This window comes from Equus asinus, chromosome 11, assembly GCF_041296235.1.
Source record: "Equus asinus isolate D_3611 breed Donkey chromosome 11, EquAss-T2T_v2, whole genome shotgun sequence".
Taxonomy (NCBI): domain Eukaryota; kingdom Metazoa; phylum Chordata; class Mammalia; order Perissodactyla; family Equidae; genus Equus; species Equus asinus.
The window spans coordinates 80,229,834-80,248,930 of NC_091800.1; the positions used below are offsets into that span (position 1 = coordinate 80,229,834).

At 37.7% G+C, this 19,097-nt stretch overlaps 1 protein-coding gene across 2 annotated transcripts in view; it reads left to right on the forward strand.

Moving 5' to 3' along the window:
* Positions 1–19,097, forward strand: part of MYO16 (myosin XVI) — a 599,178-nt gene that overhangs the window by 55,828 nt on the left and 524,253 nt on the right. The window contains exon 1 of one of the 2 annotated variants that reach the window (XM_070520137.1): positions 6,285–6,445. The exons of the other annotated variant lie outside the window; for it this stretch is intronic. Within the exon in view, the coding sequence (XP_070376238.1) occupies positions 6,370–6,445 (76 nt within the window). The 5' untranslated portion in view covers positions 6,285–6,369. Of the gene's footprint in view, positions 1–6,284; positions 6,446–19,097 lie in introns of those variants that run through there. 2 annotated transcript variants of the gene reach the window in all.

Genomic DNA, 19,097 nt, shown 5'->3' on the forward strand with positions numbered 1-19,097 from the left:
ATTTGACATACTTATGTAGACCAGTGCTGATCTATGATTTTTTTTTTTTTACTGGCCTTTAATGAGTACAGGCATTGAGAGAATATGCTTAGAAATATTTAGAACGGTGTGTCACTCGTGTGGCGTCCAATTGCCTGGTCAGGGGACTCTTTTCACTGGTGTGGATCAGATAGGGTATTGTTGGACCTGAGTGATGTGTTGCATGTGGTATGAGCTGAATACTGTAACAGGACCACACGTTTTTATTTTTATGTTTATTTTTTTATGATTGGCATGTAAAAAGCTGTAGATATTTAATGTATACAACCCAATGGGTTTGGGGATAAGTATACACTCCTGAAACCGACACCAAAATCAAGGCCATAGATGTATCCATCTTCTCCCAAGGTTTCCTCCTCTCCTTTATTATTATTATTGTTATTATTTGTGTGTGTGTGTGTGGTAAGAACGCTTTTCATACGGTCTACCCTCTTAGCTAATTTTAAGTATAAGGCAGAGTACTGTTAGTTATAGGCACTGTGCTACATGGTAGATCTCCAGAACTTATTAATCTTGCAGAATTGAAACTTTGCACCCTTTGACTTTCACCTCCCCACGTCCCTCCCCCTCCAGCCCATTGTAACCACCATTCTACTCTTTGCTTCTGTGAGTTGGGCTGTTTTAGACTCCACATATGATTGAGATCATACAGTATTTGTCTTTCTGTGTCTGGCTTATATCACTTAGCATAATATTCTCTAGATCCATCCATTCAGGTTGTTGCAAATGGCAGGATTTCCTTCTTTTTTAAGGCTGAATAATATTCCATTGTGCTTTCCTCATCCATTCATCTGTTGATGGACATTTAGGTTGTTTTCATGTGTTGGCTATTGTGAATAGTGCTGTCATGAACATGGGGGTGCAGATACCTCTTCAAGATCCTGATTTCAACTACAGGACCACATATGTATCCATAAGTAATTTTTTTTTTAAAAATGTAACTCATACAGATAATTTAAGAAGCATTGGTGTAAGGGTGTAGGCTAAGAGCTTATTTCTTTTAAAAAACCCAATGGCGTATTTTATAGATATGAACTGTAGCCTATTTAATCAAGAATATTTTTATTTAGAAGAGAAAATAATTCTGATTTTGATGATAAACAACAGGAACAATTACAACAAAAAACTGCCACTTACTGAGTACTAAATATATTTTGGGTATCATGTAGGGTTCTTCATCTACATTATGTTATTTAATTCTTAAAGCATCCCCTAAAGTAGGTGATATTGTTCCCGTTTTAGAGATGAGGAAATTAAAATGTAGAGTGGTTTTGTTGCTTGCTTGAACCTTAACACAAGTGGTAAATCTGGGATTCAAGCATTTTTCTAAATCATAGCTCTCCTCACTATGGTGATGAGAAAGAAATATTTAATTGAGTAGAAATTTAACTTTAGATAAAATAGAAAGGTGCAGACAAAGAAGAAGACATTTCAAAGTGGAAGCAAAATGTTATCTTACAGATATGGGGGTTGGAGACCATCAGATGTGTTTCAAGATGGTAATTGGAGCAATTTGATTAGGATAGAAAGGTAATGAATATGGAGTACCTGAAAATCACATGGAAAAAAGTGGGAATGTGGCAGTATGTGGAGGCTTTTCAGTGTCAAATGATTGAACTTAACCTGATAGGTAATGAGGAAATATTATTTTTGAGGCAAAAAAATTCCACAGCGAAAGAGATTTTAGGAATTCATTTTTAGTATGAGTTGAAATGAGGAGAAACTACAGGTAGGAGAAAAGGTAGGCAAGGAGCATGTGAAACAGTCTTGCCTTGAGATAGTAAGATAAAGAATCAGGATGATGGGAGTAGAAGTAGAAAGGGAGGGACGGTTAAAAGAGGAATCAAGAATTGACAAATCCTGATGAGTGAGCGTGAAGGGAAGGGGAAGTGTAGACGCCAGCTTCAGAGCTTGGATCCGGGACCCCTGGAGAAAAGATTCTTTTGATCTTGATTGACTGAGCATGGGAGTTGACCAAGGAGAGTAGGTTTTTGTTGTTTTTTTTTCTGGGAACGATTTGCTCTGAGCTAACATCTGTTGCCAATCTTCCTCTCTCTGTCCTTTTTTTTCCTCCCCAAAGCCCCAGTACGTAGTTGTATGTTTTAGCTGTCAGTTCTTCTACTTCTTCTATGTAAGCTGCAGCCACAGCATGGCTACTGACGGATGCGTGGTGTGGTTCTGCCCAGGAACCAAACCCATGACACTAAGCAGAGCGCACCAAACTTTAACTGCGAGGCCATCAGGGTGGCGCAAGGAGAGTAGCTTTATCAGCCAAGGTGACAAGATAGATTTGTTACCTGCAGTGGGATACAGCAAAAACTGCAAGTAAAAATGGGCAATAGACAGTTGAAAACATAAAATCAAAATTTGGGCATGGGAAAGGATGTAAATATATTTTGTGATTACCTGAAAAATAAGGAGGAAACTTATGGCACCTACAAGCTTTATGTTATAAAATGAAGATGACTTGGTGAATGAATCACAGTTTCTGAATTTATGTCATGACCATGATAAACATGAACCAATGTGACTATGTCAACTTTTGTTTTGACGTCTTCATTGAGATATAATTCACAAACCTTAAAATTCACCCCTTTAAAATGTACAATTCAGCAATATTTAGTATGTTCACAGGGCTATGCAACCATTACCACAGTGAATTTTAGAAGATTTTCATCACCTTTCCCCTGCCAAAAGAATCCTCACACCCATTCCAACCCACCTACCCCCAGCTCTAGGCCACCACAAACACACTTTCTTGTCTCTATCGATTTCTTGCCTATTCTAGACATTTCATATATAGTATCATACAGGTGTGGTCTTTTGTGACTAGCTTCATTCACTTAACATAACGTTATAATGTTGTAGCCATGTAGCACGTATCAGAACTTCCTTCTTTTTCACACTAAGTAGTATTCCATTGCACTGGTATACCACATGTGATTCTTCCACTTATCAATTGATAGGCATTTGTATTGTTTCCGCTTTTTGGGTATTATGAATAATGTTGCTATGAGCAGTCAGGTACAAGTTTTTTTGTGGATGTATGTTTTCATTTTCTTTGGGAATATACACAGGAGTGCAATTTCTGGGTCATGTGGTAACTCTAATTTTAACATTTGAAGAGCTGCCAAATCGTTTTCCAAAGTGACAGTAGCATTTTATTTTCCCACCAGCACTGTAGAAGTTTCCTGTTTCTTCATAATCTCACCAACACCTTTTATTGTCTGAATTTTGGTTATAGCCATCCTAGTGGATATGAAGTGTTATCTTATTGTGGTTGTAATTTGAATTTCCCTAATGACTAATGATGTCTAGCGTCTTTTCATGTGCTCATTGACCATTTGTATATCTTCTTTGCAGAACTGTCTTATACAAGTCCATTGCCCATTATTTAGTTGGATTGTTGTTTTATCATAGAATTGTAAAGGTTCTTTATATATTCTGGATACTGGTTCCTTATAACATATGTTTTGCAAATATTTTCTCCTATTGTGTGGGTTATCTTTTCACTTTATTGATGGTATCAACCGTAGAAATGTACAAAGGTTTTAAATTTTGATATAGTCTAGTTTGTTTACTTTTTTCTTTTGCCACTTGTGCCTTTGGTCTCATATCTTAAAAAAACATTGCTTAATCCAAGGCCACAAAGATTTACCCCTATGTTTTCTTCTAAGAGTTTTATAGTTTCATCTCTTAGATTTAAATCTATGATCTACTTTGAGATAATTTATACATATGCTATTAGGAAGGCGTCCAAGTTTATTCATTTCCATGGGGCTATCCAATTTTACCAGCATCATTTGTTAAAAAGCTATTCTTTCCCCATTTGCACCTTTGTCAAAATTCTGTTAACCATAAACATAGAGATTTTTTTATTTATTTATTTAATTTTGTTTGTTTGTTTGTTTTTTGAGGAAGATTAGCTCTGAGCTAACTGCTGCCAATCCTCCTCTTTTTGCTGAGGAAGACTGGCCCTGAGCTAACATCCGTCCCCATCTTCCTCTACTTTATATGTGGGACTCCTACCACAGCATGGCTTGCCAAGCTGTGCCATGTCCACACCCAGGATCCATCGAACCAGCAATTATTTATTTTTTAATTAAAGAGATGCTTCTTTCTTTTCATTTCTTTTTTTTTTTTTAAAGATTGGCACCTGAGCTAACAAGTGTTGCCAATCTTCATTTTTCTTTTTTCTTTTTTCTTCTCCCCGAATATCCCCAGTACATAGTTGCATATTCTAGTTGTGAGTGCCTCTGGTTGCACTATGTAGGACGCCACCTCAGCATGGCCTGATGAGCTGTGCCATGTCTGTGCCCAGGATCTGAAGCGGTGAAACACTGGGCCACCAAAGTGGAGTGTGCAAACTTAACCACTTGGCCATGGGGCCGGCCCCTATGGGGATTTATTTTTGACTCTTAATTCTATTCCATTGATCTACATGCTTATACTTATAGCAGTACCATACTGTTTTGATTACGGGAGCTGTTCAGTAAGTTTTGAAATTGGCAGATTTGGGCTCTCCAGCGTTGTTCTTCTTTTCAAGATTGTTTTGTCTAGTCTGGGTCCCTTGCATTTTCAGATAAACTTTATGATTAGCTTGCCAATTTCTTCAAAAGTTTGCATTGAATCTGTAGATCATTCTGGGGAATTTTGCCACTGTAACAATGTTAACGCTTCCAATCCATGAACATGCGATGTCTTTCTATTTATTTTGATGTTTAATTTCTTTCAACAATGTTTTGTAGGCTTCAGTGTAAAAATCTTGGAGTTTCATTAAATTTATTTCTAGTTATTTCATTATTTTGTTGCGTCTGTAAGTAGAATTTTTTTCTTAATTTCATTTTGATTTCTTCATGGTATTGTATAGGAATACAATTAATTTTCGTATCTTGATCTTGGATCCTACAAACTTGCTGAATTCAGTTATTAGTTCTAATAGTTTCTTTTTTTAGTGTAGATTCTTTAGGATTTTGTATATACAGGATTACGCCTTTGTGAGTAGAGCTGGTTTTATTTTCCAATATGGATGCTTTTTATGTCTTTTTGTTGTCTGTTTTCCTGGCTAGAACCTTCATTACAATGTTGAATAGAAGTGATGAGAGCGGATATCCTTGTCCTGTTCTGATCTTCAAGGTGAAACTTTCCGATTTTCACCACTAAGTATTATGTTAGTTCTGGGTTTTTCATAGATTCCCTTTGTCAGGTTGAGGAAGTTCTTTTCCTAGTTTGTTTAGTGTTTTTGTCATGGAATGCTGTTGGATTTTGTCAAATGCTTTTCTGTGTCTATTTGAAACGATCATGTGTTTTTTGTCCTTTATGCTATAAATATGGTGCGTTGCATTGACTGATTTTCATATGTGAAACCAACTTTGCATTCCCAGCTAAATCCTACTTGGTCATGGTATATAAACCTTTTTTTATGTTTCTGGACTTCATTTGCTTATATATATTGTTGAGATTTTTTACATCTATATTTGTAAAATACTCTTCTGTAGTTTTCCTCTTTTCTTATGTTTACCTGGTTTTAGTAATACTAGCCTCATAGAATGCGTTGGGAGGCATTTTCTCTTCCATTTTTTGGAAGTGTTTGTGAAGGATTGGTATTAATTCTTCCGTAAATGTTTGTTGTAACACCCAGTGAAGCCAAATGGGCCTGGGAAGTTAACATTTAAGACTGTTTTTTCTTACCTGTTTGCCAATTTGGGGCACAAGAGTCTGAAATCCTTTGTAGGTTATACCAAATCCATGTATATATCTGAGATAATAATATAGAGAAGGCTTTTTAAATTCAGGACTTTATGAAAATTTAAAAAAAAATACGTTGAGAATGATGAAATCTGTTCCTGATTATAAATGGCACCATTGTGGCTAAGACTCTTGCCTCTTTGCTGTTCTAGATTTCTATTACTCTGTGTGGCAGCCATGCTCTTCAGTGATTCTGTACTGAAATTAGGGCTTTCATTTGAGATGGCCATGATTTTGGATTAGAACATCTCTTGGGTCTGTTAGGCACTCGCTCGAAGCCAGCTTTAAGGACAAAGCACTTAAAAACATGCTAAGGAGGTCTAAGTTAATGCTGACAGAATTTTGTAATTTTGGTTTTTTGGTATAACTAATTATGAGTAAATCTAGATCTGATTATATTAGGTTTTAATATTACTAAGACAATAGAAAAAAAAGACGTAGAAAGGCAAGTAGTTTGTGCTGCATTTCCCATTATTTTTTTCCTCAGGCTCTAAGAAAATACTTCTTTGGTGACTGAATCTCTGTGAACTGTAGAAGTCTAGGAGTTGGCTCACCGGTTAAGGATAAGAGAATCCAGTGAAGATGAAAGCCAGGGGACCAGAGGATGGCTCAGAACTGAGGATTAGCCCCAGGAGGAAGAAAAGACAAAATCGTCAAGGTTGGTGAACTGTGGAGAGTAGAAAAAATAAGACAAGTGGCGCCAAAGTGGGAAGGATGGCAGACGTTTACATCATGATATTGAAGCTGACTTGAGAAATTTCTAAAATAATAAAGACCAAGCACGAGTGTTGTAGGGAACTATAATTTAAGCTTTTCATTAGTTGTATACTGAGAGTAGAAAATATTTTTAAAAATTTCAAATGTGCAGGACATGGCAGAAGAGAGAAGGTGCACCATTGTAGTTTGCAGCCTTGCACCTGCATGTGTGTGGGTGTGTGTGTACTTGAAAACAAAACCAAGTAATGAATCTAGTGGTTTATATTGTTTTAAAACAAAGTTGGCTGATTACAAGTTCCTATATATGTTTCGTGAGTAAGTCTTCATGGAATTGAGTTGACTAGAGAGAAGTTTCTATATAAGCAATCACTGACACAACCCGTACCTCATTTTTACTACTTTTTTCTTAATGCTGGCATTGAGCTTCATAAACACTGAAGTTTTTGTAAGGCCTGTAATCCATGGTATACTCTCACTAGCAGTTGGGTGTAATCTATATCATTTAAGTAACTGAAAATACAAGTGACGTTTATTTTATTTGGAAGAAAAAACATGATTTCAAACTTGTAGGTAGTTATAAGTAAAGAGTAGAAACTTGGAATGTGTGTACAACTATCAAGATCATCCACACCAGGCTCCCCACCAATGCATGAATTCCAGCAATAAAATTCCTGCAAGTGTTCATTCAGTCCCTGCGTGAACTCATCTCCTTTGGGTAGACCACTCCCGAATAAGGCAGCCCATTCTGTATCTTTGCAGCTCTGATTGTTATAAATCCTTCTATATTGCCTTGCCTTAGATCTTCTCCCTCCATGTAAAAACATCAGCTTCCTTTATCATTCTTTTTGTGGCATAGTTGCTGAAACTGCTACTATTCTGATTATATTTTTCAAAATTTGAATTTGATGACCTTTACTTTAATGGCATACTTTACAAATCAGAGCTAAAGCTCCATTTGAAAGGACTGTTAAATTAAATGGGGAGTGGGGCACTAGAAGGAGGCTAATAGTGGTTTTATTAACCAGCTTTTGCTGTAGCAACAAACAGCACCAAAATCTCATATCTACCCAAAACAAGCACTTGTTGCCTGGTGACCTTGCTTGAGGGCTATGGGCGTCCACTGCAGGTAAACAGGGCTCCGTTCTACCTCAGGAGTCTTTCATTCTGGGCCACAGGCTGAAGGAACAGCTACTGTCTGGGACTACTCTTTCCCAGGAGAACATGGACAGGAGCTTAAGCGAACAGGCAGAAACACTCAATGATTCCTGTATCCTGTGGCTGTAGGTGGCATGCTGCCACTTCTGCCCGCATCCCGTTGGTTAAAGAAAATCAGCTGGCCAGCCCCCAAACGCTTCTGCCCATGGAGAGGCACAGCAGAGGGCCCAGGGCAAAGGTGTGGGTGTATACACCTGCTGCAAAGAGAGGGTCATAGTTGAGGCTTTCATCTAATCCTGCGCAGTGGTTATCAAGGAGTGAGATTATGAATGATATTTCTTTTCTCACCTTTTTAGTTTTACTAAAATGTTCTGCAATAAATATCAGTTACTTTCATAATTGGAAAAGAGTAACATTGTTAAAGCATGGTAATTTCTTTAAAGTAGGACGTATTTAAAAATACTACTTATTCTTAAACTCCAATACTCATTCATATATTTTTTAAAACTCTAATTGACATAATGTGCATATGCAACATTTCTGCTGTTTTGATATTTATGATTTCTTAACTGCATATTAAAATTAGCTGACAGGAAATGGGAGCCAGTCAGGCCAGGGGTAGACCGAGGGTAGATTCTGAACAAGGAATGAAGTCAGGCAAGGTGGTCAAACTGTCTACTCTGTGACCTGGGAGCACGAGAAGGTTAGAGATGACGTGGGGGAGTCTGCCCACTCCCCTACTTCAAGGGGGCAGGGGTAGTCGCCGCTCAATTTTCATATTCTCTTCTTCACCCATACACGCTATTTCTCCATTTGAAAAAAAAAGCAAAGGTAATTAGTGAATAGAGTCACCAACAGTCTTGGAAGGTCAAGGTCTGTATTTTTCAAGGGCCCTGCCAGTCAGCTGCTGTCATTGTTGTGTTTGCTCCTGGTTGGGTTTCGCTTACCTGGATTTTTCCTGAATATGTCAATGGCTGGCTGGGTTTGCTAGCACTGTGTCTTTTGTTTTCCCGGCTCTCTGAAATTCCAGAGGAATTCAGGAAACTCCCTTGAAGCTCCGTGGTTAGACAAACAAGGAAATAGGATGAAGTTCTTTGATCTCTTCTCTCTCACTCAGCTGGAGAATGTTCTAGTTTCAAAAGCCAAATATCACTGTAGCATTAATATTTCATCGAGCATGCAGGTTCCTTGATGGGAGATCATGAAATAAACCTTCAAGTAAACTTTATCTCCTACTGAACCATTAAACCTGCTCAATGAAGACAGTATTTCCTTTGCCACTGGCTGAAAATTCTGACGGGCCTGATGACTCTTGGGCTAACTCTTATGTAACAGCAAGACCTATGTCACTTTAATTCTCAAGAAAGTTTCAGTTCAACAACTTACAATGTTGAATGCCAGAAAATCATCAATATTTCTAAGCTGACATAAAATTAAAATCTCTCCCCTTCTCACATTGGGGCCCTGATAAGTGTTACCGAGAGAGAGAAAGAGATTGTAAGGGAGAGTGAGACACTCCTTCTTTCCTTGCCAAGAATTTCTTCTTCTCCAGTTTGTTAAGCATAGTCTTTAATCACAACTGGTGCCATGTGTACGACTAGAGACAGGTTGAATTCAAGAATTAAAATACTAAAAATGCCATGTATAACAGCCATTTGAAAAGTGAAAGCTACATAATGAGAAAATTATTTATGTAACACAATTTCTAATTGGAATCTGTGTCACCTTCCTATTTTAAACTCAAATGAGGATTATTATACAAAGTGATATATCAAGGCAGCTGCCAGGACTGGATGCCCATTTGAAGACTTTAAGACTAGAAATGACCTCTTAGAAAAGGCTTGTTATAAACAAGGCACATGACCCATGATGCCACGTCTGTCTTTGCTGGGTTGTTTCTGTGTGTTTATTAAGCATCCTTTTTCTAAGAGAGCTGCCAGTGTTCTCACTAGGGCGCATCAACGTCCATCTGTGAAACTTACCCACCAAGATGTCTGGTTGGAATGAAACCTCTGGCGTCCTGATGCCCATGAATTTTCCACATTGGGCTTCAGAATATGTACACTGCTGGTCCAGATATACATCACCAAGAGCACCATGAGCTTTTATGTGACACTTTCACATCCCAACTCCTTTGCTTTCTTCTTGGTCCTGTGGCGTGATCGTAATTATGACTGTGTATGTTGGGTGTACATTTCCAGATCACATTATTTTGCTACTCCAGCATCAGAACGTTGTAAACATAGTGGCTGAGAAATCATATCTTTAAAGTCTTATTGCATTTAGGATTTATGGTAAATTCAAAAGGGGTTAATGATATTATACTTTTCTTAAAGTTCTCAGGACTCTGTAATCAAAGTCTTCTTTCCCTTAGGGTCTGCCCTAAGATGAATTATTAACCCAGAATCGGTATGCAATAAATAATAAATAAAGCCAGGACCTAAAAAGAGTTTTCTAGCAAGCAGTCCAACATCAACGTTTGCTGCCCAAACCAATTCCTAAAAATTTTTTAAAAGCCTCATAATGAAAATAGATAAATAAGACTGAAAAGAAAAACCCAGCAGATATATACAACCTAGATGGAGCAAAAATGTATAGAAAAGCTATTTTGCTTTCTTTGAAGAATTTTCTTGATAGAAGAGAAGATTACAAAATTATTTTCTTTATGGAGCCTTCTTTTCTCCCTTTCACCCTCTGCATTATTTAGGATTAGATTTAGCAGCCTGAGGTAGAGACTCCCACACTAGCCTGGCTTAACCAAGACACACATTTGTTGCCCTGTCACATGCAAGTCCAGAGGAGGCACCCCCGGGCTGGTGCAGCAGCTGGGAGCTCAGTTCCTCAGGGAGCAGCTCTCACCAGCTTACTGCCTGCTGTCCTCAGGATGTCCGAGTCTTTGGCACCCATGTTCCTGACAACAAGAAGTATAAGGGATGAAGGAAGGAGTGCAAAGAGCAGGAAGCGGTTATTAAGTAACGGAGGTCTAGGAAATAGCCACAGCTGCTCTCCTATTGGTCATAACTTAGTCACATCTACCAGCAAGGCATGCTGCGAAGTGTAGTTTTTATTTGGGGCAGCTATGTACACCAGCACAAATGCTCTCCTTGTCTAGAAGGAGAGAGTGTGGTCTCTGCCGCTCACTCTTCTTTTAGAGACAGTATGAATCCTACTTAACAACAAGGGTTCAAATACTGATTTTGCCACATCTCTCTCTGAGCCTGAGCTCCATCATATGTGAGATGGGCAAATACTGATTTCTTAAAGTTATCGTAAGGTTAAAATGCAAGACTGTGTGTAAAATACTGAATAAAGAATTATTTAATCAATAAATAATGGAAGCGATTCTTTCTAGTATCGGCAGGTACCCTCCTCCCTTGTTCCTCCCTGTCTGCTGGTTTGGAGTGGTTTTCTCCGCTGCACCTCTTTCTGCTGCCCGCTCTGCATCCTGCCTCTCTGTAACACCCTGGCCCTCTCCTTAGCTTGCTCTGTCTCCTTGATCATGCCCTCCTCTCTGCTTTATCCTCTCTTGTTTCCTCTCTCGCCTCCATCTCTTCCACCTCCTTTTATTTTTCCCTCTCTCCTTCCTCCTGCTTCTTCCCTGCCTTCCCTCTCTCGTTCTCTCCCTGCCTCTCCTTTTGCCTCTCCTTCTCTCTCTTTCTAACTCCTAGCTCCTCCCTTCTTCCATCCTCCTGGCCCAACCTCTCAATTTTCTCCCTTTCCTTCCCCCTCCCTCCAGTTATTGGATAGTAACTCTTGTGATGTGAGTCACTGGGGAGACCAAGTAAAACAATAAGACAGCAAAATACTGCCCTCCAGCTGTTCACTGTGTGTAGGTGAACACACAGTTACAAAATAAGGTGTTTTATTAAACGCTATATTGGAGTCTAGGATCTGTGGGTTTAAGGTCCATTTAGGGGTAGCTGTCTGGGGGGCTGTCATGAAAGGTGACATTTGTGCTGGATCTTGAATGCTGGGCAGGATTTATGCCCCCTGGTGAGGAACGTGGTAGGGAGGGAACACAAAGGTCACAGCTTGCACAAACAGGCAGAGAATTGTGATTTGGGTCATTGCAGACATTTGGCAGAGTTAGAAATTAGGGTCTGTAGCAGGCCCTGCGGGAATAAGCAGGAGCCTGATCCTGAAGTCCTATGCACTAAGCGGGGTTTAGACTTTCTTCTCTGAAGCAGAAGCTGGCAAACTTTTTCTGTAAAATGCCAGGGATTAAATGGTTTCCACTCTATGGTCCATGCAGTCTGTCTCAACTAGCTACTCAGCTTAGCCCTTGTGATGGGGAAGCAGCCCTGGAGCATAGGGACGGGGTGTGGATGACGCATGCAGACAATATAGACAGGGCTGGGCTTGCGCTGGGTTTGGCTTGTGGGCCATTGCTTGCACTATCCCATTGAGAATCTTGCCCTTCATCTGCTTTTGATAAGTGAGTTTTATTGGCAAACTGATACTCCCATTAATTTGTGTTGTCTGGGGCTACTTTTGCGATTTTGTGACAGTGACTGTACAGACCACAAACCCCAAAATATTTACTATGTGCCCTTTGACAGAAGAAGTTTGCCGGCCTTGCTCTAGAGTTCTGTTGTTTAAAGCTGTGACATAAGGAACTGGAGTTTTAAAAAATTATTCTGGAGCTATTATGGAGAATGTCTTGGAGTAAGGAAACTGCTAGACAGCCTTGTGGCTTTTAGAGATTGAGGGCATTGGCTGTGTATAATTATGATTAGAGACATAGAAAGAGTCAAGGTTTTTTTTTCAGAGAATACTAAGAAAACTGACATTCATTGGAAAATGTAATTGAGAAGCAAACGTGTTCACCCTTTTGCGTGTATAGAGTTTTGCATGCATGGAAATCATCAAAGTCATTTGTGTGGCATGAAAAAGTGTTCTATCAAAAATGATAAAAACTATCTGTCTATTGATTGAGAGCCAATTTAAATCACTTTGCAATTGCCATTTTAATTCTACTTATATTCCTAAGCCCTAAAGAAACTACATTTCTGCTATAATATAGACACTTCTGTTTGGAGGATAAACAACATTACAAGGATGTATTTGAAATTAAGGCACAAACACTTGAGATTTCCATAAGTAATGGCTACAAGATTTCATGTAGGTGGATGTCCTAGAATGCAAATATTAATATTCTTTACAAAATTGTGTGGTTGATTTTGAAATAGAAATGTTGGTTCCAACAGCTCTTTCAAGTAGCGTATTATAACATATTATTCTGGTTTTTTCATGCTCCTTCTAACTTGCCAGCACTAGCAGGACAAGATTTTCTCTCTAGAGATCAGGTTTCAGCTCCAGTACCCTCTAGTAAGCTTCTACCCAAACTCCGGGGGTCATAGCTGCATCTTGTAGTTGCCGCCTCTGTTTGACACCTTAGTATTTCTTTCTTATCTTTTCAGTCCTTGGACATCTAATTATCAATTCTTAGGTCTAATTACCTTGAGACACCACCTGGTGTGGCTCTGTCTTCTGATAAGCGCTCACTGACACCCCCACCCTCTCTTGCCCCCAACATTTATGTCCCGGGGATGGAGAGGTGCTTGGTGATCAGTTCTCTTACCTGTTATGCTCTGTGGGGCTGGGACAGAGGGGAAAGGTCAAGATCTTCCACTGGGGCTGGAGGTCAGTAGTGCAATAGTGGGATCATGTCTGAGGAGATGTGCTAATGAGTGAAGAGCATCTTGTCCAAGTAAATCATCAAAGTCAAAGAGGCTTGAGTCAAATATTGTTGGGTGCTAGAATGGCTCTCAGAAAGCCCCGTGCTGCCATGTGTCAAGAGCTGCAACACACAGAATTAAGCGTTGATTTTCTGGCATATTAGGAAATACTTAGGAACCTGCTGAGGACTGTTCTTCCCCAGTAACTTGTATTTGGGAAGCAGGGAATACAGAGTCATGATGCCCAGAGTAGTTAGTAGTGGGAGTTGGGGGGCCAGGGGGAAGCTCATGTGGCTATAACACCACCAGTTAGAGAGGTAAGGAGAGAGAGACCCGATGGGCTCCTGAGGGTCTTGGGACCTGGAATCACAGTGGTGGCCCATGCCCCATGAAGTTCTTTATTTGCAGTTGAGATTGTGTATTGATGTGATGTAGCTTGTGTCTTTTGCCTAGGTGTCTTGGAGTCTTTCCACTAATCACCGTTGCCTTTGGGATGAGCTAAATAACTAAAAAGAGAAGTTGTTAGAAATATGGTATCTACAATGATAATCCCAAAGAGCAGTCAGTTGGAGCCTGGAAGAGAAATCAGTGTGTATGCACATTAGAGATGGAGGATTAGTGCTGCTAACTGAATTCCTATCGATGATAAAGGCAAGTTTTGGGGGTATCTCCACAAGAGGAAAATGCTACACAGGAATTAAGAAGCATGTCCATTGTTTGAGTATTGTAATTAATGGTTATAGCAGATGACTCTGGTCATAGGTGGATAGAGTGACCAAGGGCACACTTGTTACATGGAATTCTCCAACTTCTGGCTGTGTGCAAGGCTGTCAATCATGCCAATAGAACTTCCACAAAGTAGACCATGTTGCTAAAAATAAAAGCAGAGAAGTATTTGAAATGAATATACTTTATTAATTTATCTTAGATATTTATTTTAAAATATCTAATTGTGCAATAATTCATAAGCAAGTCTTCTCTACCTAGATTTTTGCTATCCAAATAGATGTGAATAAAATTTTTTCTTTTTTTAAACTTTGGTGAATAAGGAAAGACTTTAATTTAAAAGTTAGATTTTTATAAGCTCAACCTACGGCCTAAGACTTTACTGTTCCCCTTCACGCCTCTCCCGTTAACTTCCAGCTGTTTGCCGTCATACCTGTTGGTGCACATGAGCCAATCTTTGCATCTTGCCTACTAATTCCTACCACATCTGACAATGGCGGCTGCGCATGCCATTTTTTACCTGGAATGGCCTTCTGTCTAGTTGGAACAAGTCACTCACATCAGGAAATATCAAAATAAGATCAATAAAGGAGTTCTAATTAATGCTATGGTTTGCATATCCTGAAGTAGTTAAATGTAAATGTATATATGAACACTTGATGTAGCGCTTTCATGAGTACAAGTACACAGATTGGCAGTCCAGTGGTCTTTCTTCACTGAATCACACCCATACATGTACCCTGTGATTTCTAGGTTCAAAATTCTTCTTCGGGTTAAGCTAGAACTGAAAGACACATGTGCAACATTTGAGTGCAGAATCTTCCTAGTTTTGCTTTTTTTTTTTTTTTTTTTGCTGAGGAAGATTAGCCTTAAGCTAACATCTGGGCCAATCTTCCTCCATTTTTGTTGTAATGGGGTGCCACCATAGCATGGCTTGATGAGCAGTGTGTAGGGCCAGTGCCCAGGATCTGAACCTGTGAACCTGGGCCACCAAAACAGAGTACATCGAATTTAACCACTACACTATGGGGACCTCTTCCTAGGTTTTAGGAATTTCCCTTAACGCATTTTAAATTGTTTATCTTCCAACTAGTTGAACAGTATTCTTTTGAACAACTTTGTGTTTACAAAGTATTAAGCTCAGTTTTCATAGTAATAACTCTATCTTTTTGGTACTCAATCCATCTGTTTATTTAGTTAAATTTTGTAACCATAATAAGTACAAACGGCACATTCATATTTGGGACTAAAGGTAATGCTGTCTTGGTAAGCTCACATTTCTACAGGTGGGAATAGAATTCTCTGGGCCAACTAGACACCAGACTAGTGGCAGTGTGTACCCAGAGTGTCACAAACATCAATCAAGATATTTTAGAGAGGGAATGGAGGGTATCCAGTGAAAGGAAATCAGTTAAAATCTTCTCCTGGAGTAGCCACCTATTTTTTACAATTTAGCAGCCCAAAAAATAATATATAAACATATTTGTCATATAGACAGTTTACACAGTCTAAAGATATTGAGGAAAATAAATGTATATGAATTGTTGTAGAAGTCTTTAACACACATTTCTTTCTAAAATGCAATTTAAAATTATTTTTTCTGTATGGCAGAAGATGTGAGTGATATCTTAATGAAATTAACTTTATGTTGATGAGTATATAATTCCACATGGATTCATATGATTAATACAATAAATTTAATCATTTAGGGGCATCATTCTTTGAGTTCCTAATTTATATAAATGAAAAAAGATACAAGAACTTACTAAGATTTTTTATGATTCACTAAAATCATATGGCAAAAGGGCAAATTATGTGTTACCTAAATTTCTAAGTAAATGTAAATATCATTAAAGATTTTGGTTGAAATTCTTTTGACTGTCAGGATCCTAAATCGTATGCCGATAACATACATTTATAATATCCAAGCTAAATTGAACAAAATATTCAAACCCTATTACTATCCAATTCTTGTTCAAAGATAGTTTCAAGTAAGCGAAGTGTCTTTTCTCTACCTATAAACCTTCACCTCTCTTCTTGCCTATTTTTGTATATGTAACCTGTACCTCTCATTATCACAGCCCCACAAGGTTTTCCTCTTTTTCTACTATTTCTCACAGGGTAGCCCCAGGCAATATGATGAAGCAGGAGAAGTATGTCAGCACTGTTAGAATCAGGGGAAGCTGTTGAGATCCTTCCAGCATTCCCAATGAGTTTATTGAACTAACGCATATTCATTGTCTCCATTTGAGTGACTGTAGATTATTTAGATACATATAATAATATATTTTCTGTGCACCATTAAGGCCATTTTAGGATAAGGCAAAGACCTAAAATTTTTCCTAATTTGAAAACATTTTTTTTAGGTAAATTAGTTCAGATTCTCCAGTACTTTTCATCACGATTGTGTGATTTTCAGAGCCATCTCTTGATGATCTGTGACTATTTCAGATTCAAAGAGATGATGGAATATAGTGAAAATATATTGAACTCAATGCTAAAACAGAGTCATTTCTTCCTTACTCTTGACCTTGTATCTCAGTCTGGTTCTGTCTGTCCACTTTCACATTTATGAGTTCAGCCTGTTCTTCCTGAGGCATTTTCACAGATACTGGAAGTGCAAGGTGAAATAGACAAACTTCCTGAACTGGAGGATCCTTAAGGAGAAGGAAGATGTTCCAACCAGGAGAGGCAGGTGACACACCCCTACTCAGCCCCTAGCACACCAACCCAGCCAGGGGAGCAAGGAAGATATTTAAGCAGAATATTTCACTACATAGTGTAAATATTAGGAAACTGTTGTGGGAACAGACAGCAGGGACAATTGCCAAGCATCTCATATACCATTTTGGAGATGGCTGCCATGCCGTGTGAAGATGGCATTAAATCTTGAGGGATGAAGAAAGATTGGCCAAATTAAAGATGTGAGAGTGTTAGCGGGATGGAGAGGGGGGTGGAGATAAAGACCCTTTCACACAAAAGGAAGACAGAGGCTTGCATTAGGCATTATGGGTGCATGGAGTCATTGCCTAAAAGTTTATGAATGGTTTTGGCAGACGAAGAATGGTGAAAATATTACCTTCTTTGCCAACCTCCCAGGATTATAGGATTGATCATCCACCCCAAATGGGATCAGGCATGGGAAATCATTTTTTAAAAGACACTAAATTGCAATATTATTATAATATTCAGCTTTGGTGTTGATATTTTAGGTTCAGAAAATGTTATAGGTCAAGTTTACGAGTAAATATTGGAATATTAAGGAAAATATTCAAAAAGAAACAATATTTGAGGATTTTTTAAATTGTATAGTGTGTGTTTTGGCTATTACATTTTTAAAAAAATGATAGCAGTAGTGATTGTCTTGTTTTCATTTCTGCTTTTTAAAAAAAAGTATGTAGGATTTTTCTTTTGTACACATTGTCTTCATATTTTTGATCACAGAAGGTACACAGGATGTAATATAAGAGAAAATTTTTGGAGCATATTCGTAAGTCATCCTGGGGATGGAAAAAGGAGCCATCCATCAAGTTGCCAGAGTTGATGGCATTGTTCACTTGGAATTCCTGTGTTCAGATGCAAAGGGTTCTAGAAGAGAGTTTACTCAGACAGGCGTCCCTGATACATGACTATAATATTCTGTTGGGTTGCTAAAATTCCAAATGTTCAATTTTCTTAACATTGCAGATCTGAACCTCATAATTTGGTATGAACACCACAAGTAAGCATAGTGGACTTAAAACATTGTGATCCAGTGATGGCTCAGCATTTTTGAAGAGTTAGGAAGGTGGTATGTTTTACTTTTGTTACTATTTCACAAAGACTAATTTTACAATTATTTTAAGTGAAATTATATCATGCATTATTGCATTAACATGGGTAAATATGGAAGAGGATTTAATGAAATGAAAATAGATGCATTGATAAAGTGTTGAAATGATTAATGGTAATAATTTACTCATGTTTGGATTTTGTATTCCTCTGTAATTTTTCTAAATTACAAAGCTGATTCTGGCACAACGTAGAAAATTTGGAAAACAAGGATAAGAAAAATAGAGGAATTAATATTTTTGTCAATATCACCAGGCAGAAAACAAAAACTGCTAGCTTCTTAGTACCTATCCATCCAGTTTTTTTACAAAAAATATATTCTTTTCCATATAAGATATACATCACTTTGTGTAAATGGGATCATGCTTTCTGGTAACTTGCTTTTTCACATCATTTATTGTACCGTAGTATGACTTAATTTAAAAATACTTTAAAATCCTATTGAGAAGACATTATCAAAAGATTAAAAATTAAGGATCCAAGGCAAGGAGTGAGTCTCTGAGATTTATTCTCTATTAAAACCATTTTTGAATCAATTTTAATAGATATAACTAAAGTTATTTATATTGTTTGTGATTTCTGATAAATATTATTTGAAATGAGGTATATATTTAGTAGATCAACTTTTGGACAAAATTTTATGACTTATAGCTATAACAATGATTACCATTACTCATGACTTAATTTAATTTTTCAAGTTATTTAAAGAGTAATAATAAATTGAATTCTAGTCTTAGAATTTGTCCAGTAGAAGTACAGTTTATCAATATGTTTAAGGAAAGTCCAAGATTCATTGGTTTTCCTCTCCTTAGCCCTATAATAAATTTGTTATTTAGTTATGAGCAAGAACTGATTAATTTTCTCTTGTAATTCATGTTTGAACTGTGAGTAATAGTGAACCACTAGGAAGATATTCCAGGGGTTATCATTAATTAGATTTATTTGAGCTTAGATTTATATTTAGATAAAAATCTAAGTAATTATTTTTCCAAAATTATAATAAATTGAATGATGGAGCAATAATTTAGTTGCTATTTATAATAATGTTTAATATTCAACAAATTAATTTAAACTCCCAAGACTCAACCTGTAAACTGAGATTGATGAATTATTAGAGGATTCAACAAGTTAACATAGAAATGTCTTTAGAGTTTATCCTGGCACAGAGTAAGCACTCAATTAGCACTGACTATTTTAAATAAT